At 37.5% G+C, this 13,483-nt stretch overlaps 1 protein-coding gene across 23 annotated transcripts in view; it reads left to right on the top strand.

Annotated features, from left to right (window-relative positions):
* FOXP1 (forkhead box P1) overlaps positions 1 to 13,483 on the top strand; it is a 493,539-nt gene that overhangs the window by 435,228 nt on the left and 44,828 nt on the right. For all 23 annotated transcript variants that reach the window (XM_073351104.1, XM_073351110.1, XM_073351096.1 and 20 more), the window contains one exon: positions 8,438 to 8,542. In XM_073351104.1, coding sequence (XP_073207205.1) covers positions 8,438 to 8,542 — 105 coding nt within the window. The remainder of the gene's footprint in view (positions 1 to 8,437; positions 8,543 to 13,483) is intronic.

The raw sequence follows: 13,483 nt of genomic DNA, 5'->3' as shown, positions 1-13,483 counted from the left end.
GTTGAGGAGGTTTTGGAACAAACTGATAAATTTAACAGTAATAAGTCACTGGGACCATATGGTAAGAGTTCTCAAGGAACTCAGATGTGAAATTGCAAAACTACTAACTGTGGTATGTAACCTATCACTTAAACAGCTTCTGCACCAGATGATTGGACGATAGTTAATGTGATGCCAGTTTTTTTAAAAAAGGCTCCAGAGGTGATCCTGGCATTTACAAGCCAGTAAACCTAACTTTAGTACCAGGTAAATTGGTTGAAACTGTAGTGAAGAACAGAATTATGAGACACATAGATGAACGTGATTTGTTGGGGAAGAGTCAACTCAGGTTTTGTAAAGATAAATCATGCCTCACTATCTATTCTAATTCTGTGAGGGGGTCAACAAACATGGACAAGGGTGATCCAGTGGACCTATGGTATACTTGGACTTTCAGAAAGCCTTTAATAAAGTCCCTCACCAAAGGCTCTTATGCAAAGTAAGCAGTCATGGGATAAGAAGGAAGGTGCTCTCCTGGATCGGTAACTGGTTAAAAGGCAGGAAAAAAAGGGTAGGAATAAATGGTCAATTTTCAGAATGGAGAGAGGTAAGTAGCGGTGTCCTCCGGAGTTTGTACTGCGACCAGTAATGTTCAACATATTCAAAAACAATCTGGAAAAAGGGTTGAAGTGGCAAAGTTTGCAGAGGATACAAAACTACTCAAAATAAAGCACTCCAAAGCAGACTGCAAAGTGTTATAAAGAGATCTTACAAACCTGTGTGACTGGGTCAGAAAAGGGAAGATGAAACTCAATGTTAATAAATGCAAAGTAATGCACATCGGAAAATATAATCCCAAATATATATACAAAATAGTTCTCAATGAGCTGTTGCCACTCAAGAAAGAGATCTTAGAGTTATCATGGAGAGTTCTCTGAAAACATCCATTCAGTGTGCAGTGGCAGTCAAAAAAGTGAACAGCATGTTAGGAACCATTAGGAAAAGGATAGCTAAGAAGACAGAAAATATCATAATGCCACTATATACATCCATGGTATGCACCTTGAATACTGCGTGCAGTTCTGGTTGCCCATCTCAGAAAAGATATATTAGAATTGGAAAAGATACAGGGAGGGCAACAAAAATGATGAGGGGGATGGAACAGCTTCCACATGAGGAGAGATTTAAAAGACTGGGACTTTTCAGCTTGGAAAAGAGACTAAGGGGGGATGTGATAGAGGTCTATCAGATCATGAATGGTGTGGAGAAAGTTAATAAGGAAGAGTTATTTACCCTTCACATAACCTGAGAGCCAGGGGATGCCCAATGAAATTAAGACGCAGCAGGTTTAAAACAAAAGGAAGTTCTACTTCACACACAGTCAGCCTCTGGAACTTGGTGCCAAGGGAAGTTGTGAACACCAAAGGTGTAACAGGGCTCAAAAAAGAATTTGCTAAGTTCATGGAGGATAGGTCCATCGATGGCTATTAGCCAAGATAGTCAGGGATGCAACCCCATGCTCTAGGTGTCCTAACTGGCAGAAGCTGGAAATAGACAATAGGGGATGGATCATTCAATAATTACCCTGTTCTGTTCATTCCCTCTAAAGCCCCTGGCATTGGCCACTGTCAGAAGACAGGATATTGGGCTAGATGGACCATTGGTCTGACCCAGTATGGCCATTCTTATGTTCCTGTGATATTAACAATAATCTCAATTATTTTTAAAAAAAAGCTTAAATCTGGCATTTACTAGATTAGTACATAATCACTCCAGTTGGAAGTTCTAAACATGGGTATGATATCACAGGGGGACGTGAAATCCTCTAATTAAACATGATTTTAAAAGCAGATGGAAAATTGAGATGATGAGGGTTACAGGGTGCGAAAGAGGCAAAGAACACACTGCGAGGAAGAAAGAATGATAGACATATGAATTCATTACTGTTCTATAGAGACTCCATCTTATTCACTCTAGGATTCCCACACACGCACATTCTAAAGAGTATGGATACTTCATTGTCTGATATGCTGTAAATAACTTGATGTACAGAGATATTTAATATAAAATTTTCCTTTTGTCAATATCCCAACATAACAGACTGAGAGTTAGATAATCAGTGCTGTACAGGTTAAAAACAATCATAATGTAACTGTGCTGTTATATATCTGCGTTTCTCTGTTAGTCTGAGACAAAATAAAAGAACAGTAAAACAAAGAACCAGGAGACCACAAAAGGAAGAACTTGGAATGATGACTGAGCTATATTTCCAGCACTTCCATCTGGACAGAAGAGCCCTGTTGTACCCAGAAATCTACTCTGTAAGCAGCTGGCAAAGTTGAAGTCCTTTCCTGTTTGCCCCGGGGGGGTGGGGGGTGGGGAGGGAGGGAACTAACCCATCCCCCTCCTAATTCAGCCCTTCCCCCTAGTACTCTCACCTCCAGTTTTCTTCAAGCACTGTGCAGAGTCTTTCCAAGGGAGTAGCAGAAGATATTGCACAGACCCTTCATCCTTTGCTGGGTCAGTGACTCAGTCATTCTCTCAGTGCCATTAAAGCGGAAGAATATTCTTCACAACAGTAACAGGGAATCAAGTACGGATTCTTACATCACTCTCTGTTTTCCCCAATATTTTGGCAATGATTGTCACCCCTCACCGGTGTTGAAGAGATGTAATGGAATATGAAGCATTTCAACATTTGTGAACCTTCAGGTATAGTAAACTGTGATGCCTGGAACATTATTACTGAGGTTCGCACTTCCTCAATTTCCTGGATCCACACATAACTCTTATGTCAACACTCAGCCAGCATTTGAAATCCTGGTGCCCAATTTCTCAGGGCTAGTTGGTAAATATGGCCTAATTGATAAATTAAATAAATTGTTGTAATGTTGCAAGAAGTTGTTAAACGTCTTACTGTTGATTATAACGGGTATCTCTGCAGAGCTATTTCAATGTCCCCTGCTCCATTTTACCAGTTTGCAAAACCCAGCATGAAGAGCATTATTAAGTTTCTTTATAAGAATAATTTGTTGATTTAAAAGTGACTCCTTTTAGCCAATTCTAATCTGAATAATGACTAAAAACAGCACTTTCTTATTCAACAGACCCTGTGCTGATTCAGAGTAATTTCTAGTTACTTTAATGACTAAGCTTTTTTCTTCTTTTTTTTTTTTACTGCCATGTACATTGCAGAGCCAATAAAGAAAAGTACTCTGTGCTTTTTTTATTCTAGTGAGAGAATTGCTAGTTAGGTTCTGACTGCAAAGCCAACTTATGCCCCAAGTTGCAGCTTTGCAACTGGGGAAATTGAAGGGTTGCAGATGTTTAACCAAGAATAGAATTTGAAGACAGTGTTGTTGTACAGTTGTAACTGTAGGCATTATTTGGCCTGTAGAATCTTTATTAATGATGCTGATGCACAAGCCATTAAGAACATATCTCAGTTCTCTGATTCCAGCTTGACCAATAGAAATAAAACAGGATCATCTTTCCGGTAAGCACGTCTGCTGAGTAACTTGGGTCGTTGACAGTTACATGCTATGAATGTCAAAGTTGATCAAAGAATGGAGATTTAAGAGACTACATTTTGCACTGTGAGTGGTGCTCTTAGATCTAGAATGTGGTGGGAAAACAAGTGAATTGGACAGAGAGAAAGCATCTGCTTTTTGCAGCTGCATAGTGTGGTGGCTATCGCCATTCATGTCAGAATTTCAATCAGCACAGTACACTTGGGAAATGAAGTACCACTCTTCTCACCAAGGTAGTGGTACTGTGTATCTTAGGGGTACTGTCATTTCCTTTGGGCTTTGCTATCCATGGTTTCTCCAGGGGAAAAATGTGGTTCTGTATTTATAATGAGGCTTTCCGGTACCAGAAATGGAGCAATCAAGTGCAGAAATTTCTTCTCCCAAACCTAAAAAACTTAGCTGGCTGCAGTAATTGAATGGCTTCCATTGATATACAGGTTTATTTAACAGTACTAGTTGTTGGAGGTAGAGTGCACATAGTGAACTTACTTCTGAAGCCTGAGGAGGGCTCTCATAGGTAGGAAGCACAATGCAGCGCTTTGTTTGAAGAAGACGTGGGTTGTGAGGCCATCTACAAGGTGGATGCTGAAGACAGCGTTGAAGATAAGAGTGCCAGACTGTCCCTTGTCCTCCTCACCCCACCTGGATGAGCAATTATAGGGAGTCTGCATGGAGACAGGACATTGAAAGCATCAAAAATAAATGTTAAGTGGACACGTGTTAAGGATTTTCTGATTTATCATTTGTATTTTTGCTACATGATCCATGTCATTAATAAACAGAATTACACAACAAAGTTTGCTTGGCTGAAGTACTGTATTTCATGTGCCTGCGTCTAACTTTATCATGCCCCTGTATTATTTTGGAGTTTCACAAACAGATAATTTACAAATAAGAAGGGGCAATCCAAATCCACTGAGCATAGGAAAATCAACGTAGGAAAATCAACTTGATCCTATGCCATGCATACCTCTGCTGTTTGTGTAAATCAGGTAATGCTGTATGATTTACTTCCAAAAACTTCTTGTACATCACATATATTCATGGCAGGTTATCCATGAATGTGTGTGTGTGTGTGAGTGAGAGAGAGAGAGAGAGAAACACATATACTCTTTCAGTGTCATGAGAAATAAATGGGGAAGATCTGGAACAAATGATTTACTTCTTCTTCCTGCCAGTATTCTTGTCTTCTACAATCTGCATGTGTCCATGGTCTCTCTGTGTGTGTGGCAGTATTTTAGAAGTCATATTTGCACACAAACAAATGTTCTTGAACAATTTCTTTAACGTACTAGGCCCAAATGTCTCTTCCTCAGCATAATGCATTTTGGTCTTCACTTTCAAACTAGTCTAGTACTGGGAACAGTTCAAGGAAAATCAAGTTCTTAATTCATTTTTCATTTTCTTCTGGTCTTTTCCTCATTATGCCAAATGCAGTACATAATCTTGTTCTGCTTTTCTGTCTTTTTCTGGAGTAATCCTTTTGAAGACTCTAGTTTCCTTGAACAAACAGGCAATATTTAATACTATCAATAGAAGCAGGATGGACCAGACTGAATAACAGGACACTTACCTGGGCATGTGAAAGTCCCCAAAATATACCACCAAAGATCCAAGAATAGTGCAGGGACAAAAGTAAAGGAACAAGCAATTTCAAAAAAGTAACTACCAGAAGTGCTTGCATTTTTAATCTTTGTTAAAAATAGCTACTTCCAAAATGTTTTTGAGCATTTCTGTTCATTGTTGAATGGTGATGGAATCTTCCTTGTATGTGTGCTTTAGGCATAATGCCATTTAAAATATATTGTGAGTGTGTTGACTTTTCATGTGTCCATTTATGGTTAACATAAGGAATTCCCACGGATATAGTTAAAACTCTGAATTCACTTAGACACCTTCAGTCACATACTTTGAACGTTTTTGGGCAGAGTACCGTAATGCCCTCCCTGTCATGCAGAAGATCCTTGGAAAGAAAAAAAAAGATTTGTACCCCAATTTAAAACAATATGCATAGGGATCATGGGATCTTCCCATAGACTTGGCTGTAGCCTTTAGAATCCAAGAGGTTAATTTAAAAAAATCCATGTAGGTGTTTAAACTGTATGACTCCCACTGGCATTATAATGGGATTTACAATGCTGAAAACCCTGCAGAACCTTTTGAAAATTTACTTTGTCTTGTTACTTGTCACTTCGCAGTTTCCTAGTCAGCTTGGTTGTGTGAGTAACATTCACTATGTAAATTGACATGCTAAAGTTTTGTTGATTCTGACAAACACACTTAAACCATACCATTGGCATAGCTGTGAATGTCTTCATTGATCTTAATGGGATGTTAACATCAAAGCTTATTTTCCTGCCCTTTATCCTTGTGCTGTAAAACTAGTTGATAAAAAACACAACAAACCACATGAAAAATCTGTTAATTTTAAGAACAGCCAGGTCTACGTTTAGTATTGACTGCAAATGCTCCTAGTAAGACTTCAGTCCTAAAATGTATCCAGCTTTATTATGTTGTTGAGTAAAGAGACTTGAGGCCTTGTCTACACTAGAAAGGGTTTGCCAATATAGCTATACCAGCAAACCCTCGTAGGGAAGCTGCAGCTTACATTGGCAAAATGTTTCTTTCACGGAATAACTTATACCAGTTCCCCAAATGAAATAAGCAATGCCAGCAAAAGGACATTTTTGCCAATATAATAACTCTGTCTACATGGTGCTTTTACCGGCTTAGCTATTTTTGCACACTCCTAGCCAACATGGCTGTGCCAACAAAACCTTTTTAAGTGTAGACCGGGCCTGTGATATACAAGTTTATTTGTTGTTTTGGTTTTGAGTTTGTAACTATCAAGCCGAGCCTTTTATCTGGATTTCATTGTTTAGCCTGTCAGGATCAAATGAACCTCATAATAACATAACAATAAAGGCAAGATATCTATGTAGATTTTTCTCTCATTTTCTCCTGAGGTTTGCAGCATTTTATTCATATTTTAAGATATACAAAGTGATGTTACTAAACATTTCAGTATTCTTAAATTATTCTTCCACATCCTCAAAGAGTATACCTGACTCTGCACCGTATCTGTCTTGAGTTGACTGTGTTCCTCCACCCTGGCACTCTGTTTTTCAACTGAGAATACACGTGTGGTTTAACATCTTTCTAACTTCCTTGCAGAGAGTGGATTGGTTCCTTCATTCTTTTAACAACTCATCAGCTATAGTTCTCCCTCCTTGTTTGTTTTAAAAACTGATTAAAGATAGTCTGATAAAAGTTCCCATATAGACAAGGTCTTTATGACCCTCTGAGCCGTCTGTGTTTTGTAGGAGAATTAGGTTGCTGAGTTTTGGAACTGCTTGGAAACCTTCAAAAACTCAATTTGGATGGAAAAATGGAAATTAACACTTATGCACATTTTTGTAATATTTTTTCCAAACACCTTTTACCTTCAGAAAGCGTTGTGTGGACCTCAGTTGTCCAGAGATTTCCATTGGGCCTAAGATGAGATGTAATGGAAACTGGGAGGTTTGGAGAAACATTCTCACGTGTTTCTTATTGTTTGAGACGACAGGGAGCGTTTGAGACAACAGCGTGGTTCTCATATCCGGTGAAAAAGAAAGAATGTAACTATAATCTTTGTTGTAATACGTGGTGAGATAATGTTCCAGAACAAGAACAAATGACATTTCCACATGTGCATAGACATAAGATGGCAAAATGTAGGTGTTTATCCATAAATATACCTGTAATCCAGGATAAAAAAAGTCATAAAACCCCACCTAGGTGCTGGTATGCAGTCATATCCTTTGTGTGTTTGAAGTTCGTAATACAGCAGAAGTACACTGTAGCAAAAAGATTTGCTATGAAAAATAGATATGTGTGAGAGTATAAAATAGAGCTCTCAATATTATTTTGGCATTTAATGCTTAAAGCCATCTAAGGTTACGGAAATTGTTGCAAAAATATTTCCTTTACTTAAGAAGTTTCCATGCAGAAGTTGAATAAAGAAGATATTTTAGAATATGGTTCATCAGTTAGTGCAACAGATATATTTCCCTGAGCACCACATGGCCTGGATCAAAGCGTCTCATGACTTAGATCAGTGCAGTCAAATCATTACATATTGATTGGAATCCCACTGGAGGATTAACCCCTTAATGTTCATAAGAATTTTTTCTTTAACCTTAGTTTCGGTAGTTGGTAACCTCTGTGATGTTTCTGCCAAAGCTTAGACATGGTAATAGCCCCTGCTAACCTTTTGCTATTGCAGAATTCTTTGATTATTACATGTTTCCTTTTTTATGATTAATTGAACATTTGAAAATATTCATGATTTGCTTTATTGGAGGGTAAAAAGTCTGTACTAGCGCAAAAAGGGCATCACAGTAAGGAGAAGAAAATGCAAGATGGACAATATGGTGTTAAAATTAGAGCTCAAAAGCCAGGTTTTTTTCCTTTATATAATAATTTGAAATGTTAAGTCCTAGATGTATTGTATTTTAAGACACTATGCTGCTGTTCAGGAATAGCTTTTCATTCTGATGCAGTTGAACAGTAAATGTGTAATATTCATAAATTTCTCATCAAAATATCAAGTAGAGTATTAAGCAAGTCTGTCAAATGATTTTCCCCTTCCATGTTCATTTCCATCCTTTACAAAGCTTTTAGTTAATGAATGAAATGTAGGAGGTAAAGACGAGAGATCTCGGATGGCACATATATTCAGGCTGCAAATGATATTTAATTTTGTTTTTAGAAATCAAGGGCAGGGTAAGTAGGGTTCATGAACCGTAATGATATATTTTGGGATCCTCTATTCGTTGTGGTGTTCAACCTGTGTGTTTTGCTGTTAGCGTCTTTGCCAAGATGAATTTATTCAGAGCCTTCAGTTACAATGCTTCTCCTCCTTTCTTTTTGTTTCTTTCCATCAGTTTATCCCACGAGGAGCACTCACATAGCCATCCGCTCTATGGACATGGTGTATGCAAATGGCCAGGCTGTGAAGCAGTTTGTGAAGACTTCCAGTCATTTCTAAAGTAAGTTTTATGTATTTATTTATTTATTGGCACTTATATTTTATCCTGAGGATGCTCTGTAATTTTTGTATGCTGTCACTCACTCACCAAGGGCCTGATCCCAGGCAATAGAAAAAACAGATTAATTTCAGTGGGTTTTGGATTATGTCTAATGTACATTTTAATAGGGGATGGTAAATTATCCCTTTAGGAAAAAGGAAATCTATGACTCAAATAGTCTCCTGCATACTATGTTGCTATAAAATATAGTGTTTGAATTTCTACAGTCTACTTTAAAGTGTTTTTCTATTTGAATATTCTATTCTTTAAAAAAATTACTGAAATTTTACACAATGCAACTTTAAATTAACCTTTATTTCACTTATTTTTGAAATTTAGTCTTATATTAACACCTTAATTGATCAGAGAGAATTGCAAGGCATCAGGTGAAATTAATTTATGTCAAATAAGTAACTAATGAACAAAGTCTACACTACTAAAAATAAACTAATTATATTGATTCAGCCCCTGCAGTTTTCTGCTGACCTTTTCCTCACTGCCAAAGTATACAGTTTTACATGTTGCATCAACAGTGCATTATTGGCTAGTGTGTGGTAATGCATGGATCCCAACACAGGGAAAGGAAGGCTGTAATAAATCTCACATAGCTCTTCTGCAAGTATCCACTTCCTCCCTCAAAGCTGAAGTGTAAATGTGTTAATGTTGCATCACATATATCTCTGAGTGGATCACTAGGCACAATTAGACTGTTGGTACATTTGGGCTCCTCTTGAATTTTGATGTGTGCTAACAGCTCCTAGATTTGCTATGGCTGTCTTGTTGTTACATCCAACACAGACCAAATGCTCCAGCAACATTTGTGGATGCACAAAGGGCCAAATTCTACTGTCCTATTTACGATGCTATCCAAATGGAATAAATTCATAGAAATCCACAGAATTGCTTGAGATGGACACCGGAGCAACTGAGCAGAATTCATTCCCAAATCTTTAGGAAACACTCTTAGATGTGTCTGTTCTTTCTCGGGACAGTTCTGAAGAATATTTTGTGTTGTTTTGTTTTTAATATGGTACATTGCGGCCTGGATTAAAATTTTTGCTTCTAAAACACAATGGGTCTATCCTGGTCCCAATCAAATCACTGGCAAACCCCTATTTGACTTCAGTGAGAGCAAGAACAGGCCCCGTCTAAGAATACATTACAAGTAAGGAGTGGTGCAGTAATGAAAAAGGTCTCATTATAAGAGGATTACAAAATAAGAAGGTACTAGTCATAAGATTTCCATGAAGGGTGGCCTCATTTCTTTCAGTTCATCCTGTTGTTCACTTAGTGAAATAAATGCTAATCTCTCAGACTTGCCAGCTCATTTATATTCATATGCCATTCTATAACATTTAGTTCTTTAAAACAATTCTAAATTTCATTACATTTAGTGAAGGGAAAAGTTCTGGATTTGACAGCTTTGGAGACTGGAATTCTTGGTTTATTCACATGGGGCAGATTTTGCTGCCTTTGCTCACTTTGAGTAGTCCCTTCTCTGGGATTGGACCCCACTAATTTTAGAAAGACTACTTTTGGAGTAAGATAATACTGAGCACGATAAAGGGGCAGATTCTGCCCAGATAATGCATCATGGATAGGGGAAAAGTAGGCTATCTGTCAGTGTGCCCCAACCCTTCACCTGCAACACGGCAGGGCCGCCTTTATGAATGATGGGTATTTCAGTGTCGGTGCATTCAGTCATTGGGCTTTTTGCTGACACTATAAGAAAGGTTTCCTATTAGTGTCAGTTGTGGTGATACATCTGTGGTGCGTTCATCTGTCCCACGAGGAGGTGGATTGAGACCGCACTCTCCTTTCATAGAGATCTGCGAACAACCAGTAGATTGTAACAATTTCAGGTAATTTCTAACCTTGGCTAAATTTGAGCCATAGCCTACAGGTAAACAGTTCCATCCGGACTTTCCCTAAGCAATCCAAACCTCCATATTTAGATTCTTTTTCCACTTTCAGTGTTCAGGTGTCTATTTTTTTTTCCCTCTTAAATTGTCTCTCAACAACAACAGCAAAAATAGAGTATTTCGTATTTCTTATACCTGTTGAGTTGCCTAAATTTTCCCAGTACACGAATGCTACAATCCAAGGGATTATCTCTCTACAAAATGATAAAATGATATCAGTGCTGTGTGATACTTCACCCAGAATATATGCAGAATGGATATCCCCAGGCACCAAATTGACATTGCTAGAGAAGCGGGCAGCACTTTATATAATGATACTGTAGCCCTCCAGATTTTCTTGCCCCTATTGTGGAGTGGATGCCCTTACATTTTATTAAAAAAAGCTCACTTCATCGGCGAAAGCTTAGGCTCAGATAAATTTGTTAGTCTCTAAGGTGCCACAAGTCCTCCTTTTCTTTTTGCGAATACAGACTAACACGGCTGCTACTCTGAAACCTTACATTTTATTGTTATTTTTGAAAGTTTATTATTTACTGAAAAGATAGGTAGGAAATAATGCTGAAAATGGTAGAAGCTTTCATAACGGTAGATAATTGTAATTGTACCCACCATACTTGTAAAATCTTTGAAGGCACAGGTCTTTTAATAGCCAGCCCAAGATAAAAAAATATAGCCCCCACTAAATGAAATACAGTTTCCATGTCAGTTGAGCATTACTTAATTTCATTCACCCAAGTGAAAGGGTCTGTTATAGAGAGTGAAGAGAAGTTATACGTGGAATGAAAGCGCTATATGCCAATAAGATGATGCTGTAGTTAAAGGAGAAAAAGGACTTGAAGGTCTAAAATCATGGTTCTTTTTTTTTTTTTCCTCCTGAGGAAGAAATATCGTAACTGTTGGTAAATCAAAAACAGAGATTTAACACTCTTCTGTGATCATTCTGTAGTGTTTGTTCCCAAGGTGAGGTACACCACAGGGCCCTTGATTTCAAAGATAAATACTGTACAAATAACAATCCTGGTTGTCTTTCACTCACAGCCAACAGGAGGATGCTTATCACAACCAGCAGACACACAGTCTATTGTATTCATTTATTTCCCTATTTCTTTTCCAAATAAGTTGCCGTTTTAGTTTTTTGGTTTTTTGGTTATCTCTTAGCCACTGGTTATTATACAGTGGCTGTATCCGTCAGAGCTAATTGATATCAGCAGGTGCTTCTTCTAAGTCTAATGAAATAGTTGCACCCTGCATTGCCTAGAATACTTAGGTAATATAAAAAAAAAAAAGTCCAGTTTCCCTGCTGTGATGCAGTGGCCTTATTCCTAACTCCACAAAACCAAGGTGAAGGCTTTAGGGGGCAGACATGCCTTGTATCATACGTTTACCTGTTACCCACATCGTAATCTGAAATGAAAGAACAGCAACATATGAAATTACGTTAAAAATTGACAAGCTTTATTTCATTCTCTTGTGTTTTTAAAGATTATGTACAGGAAAGGGATTGGTTCTCCCCTTACAGTACTGCTAGTTTCGGAAAATCTTTGTTCAGATGGGCAGTGGTGTACTTGTCAAGATACACAGGCATTCAGGGCACATATTGCAGTGCAGGATCAAACCATGCGTTGCAGGACTGTGCCCTGTATTTCATTTTAATTGTATCGTGATTTGGGTATTTTCAGTGTCAGAATAACATCTGTAATTTGATTATGTATTTTAAATGGGATACACACCCCTTTTGAGAGATGTGGCAATCATACACAGAGAGATGCCGGTTGCCTGCTTCATGTGAATTTAACTTTAATGAAACTAAGGAGGGTTTCCATGAAAGAAACTACTAAGTGCACTCTGTAATGTTTTCACAAGTGTTTTTATCATGGTAACATCTTGTTTACTTTAGTTGCCTGCCTAAAACTACTTGGAACATGTTAAGAAAACATTTCAAGAAAGCTTCTACAAAGAGGCTTTTGTTTAGCAGCAACTGTGAGGCAGCTCAGCTCACAAAGGTGTTAACTTTCAACCCCTTAAGCACTTCCACATGAAATTCCAGCAACTATGTTTGTGGTTTTGGAAAAACAAAGTGTGGGTTAAAGAAACCAGGTATATGCTAATACATGTTGAAGGAAGCCGGAAATCATAAATTATTTCAAACACATTAATTGCTATCATTTGTATGTCAGAATGTTCTGCAGTGAAATTGTCTGCAGTTAGCACAACAGAAACTTTTAATCCAGCGGTTAGAGCAGAAAAGTCTAGTCTATGTGTGTTTTTATGTTTAAAACATGATGTCCCCAATTTGTTTTTTCAAACATAAATATAAAGAATTGCTGGCTAAAGGTGTTTCCAACTGTTAATCCTTTATAAATGATAGTAAGGCTGCTGAAGTGCAGTTGTTCCATGAAATCTGTTCTTTGTGAAAACATGTTGACACTTATTGATGAAAGAACTGGTTTTATTTTCTAGGCTGTTACATATTTTGAGCTTCTGTTCAAATTTGAATGTTGCAGTTTCTTTTACAACATCCTTATTAACCTTTCTGACATTGTACGGAAGTTGAAGACCTTTCCAATAGTTACACTGCTTAAAGAGGTCAGAGTGGCCTAAATACCACAGTGCCCTCTAGTGATATATAGAATATTAGAAGGAAAAGTTTTAGATAAGTAGCCCAAAGATAACAAACATCACAAATGTTTGTATACTTCATTCTAACTTATTCGTAAGCGAAGAGCTAGCGAGTTTAGTCTAATTCATATAATTGTAGTTTTATATGCATATATACACAATTTTTATTTTGTGGTTAGTATTCTAGGTATACTAGAAAATCTCAGAAATGTAAATCTGTATATATATTATGAGATATTTGTTGCACACTGTATATACATACCTCAACATATTGTCTTATATTATTATATGTTATATTTGTAAGTGTTCTTAGTTTATGTTTCACATTATAATTTCCGGTGTATAATCAGAAAGCATTACT

Source organism: Lepidochelys kempii, chromosome 7, assembly GCF_965140265.1.
Source record: "Lepidochelys kempii isolate rLepKem1 chromosome 7, rLepKem1.hap2, whole genome shotgun sequence".
Lineage (NCBI taxonomy): Eukaryota > Metazoa > Chordata > Testudines > Cheloniidae > Lepidochelys > Lepidochelys kempii.
Note: the sequence above shows the minus strand (reverse complement) of the source record. Positions and strands in the feature narration are given on the sequence as shown.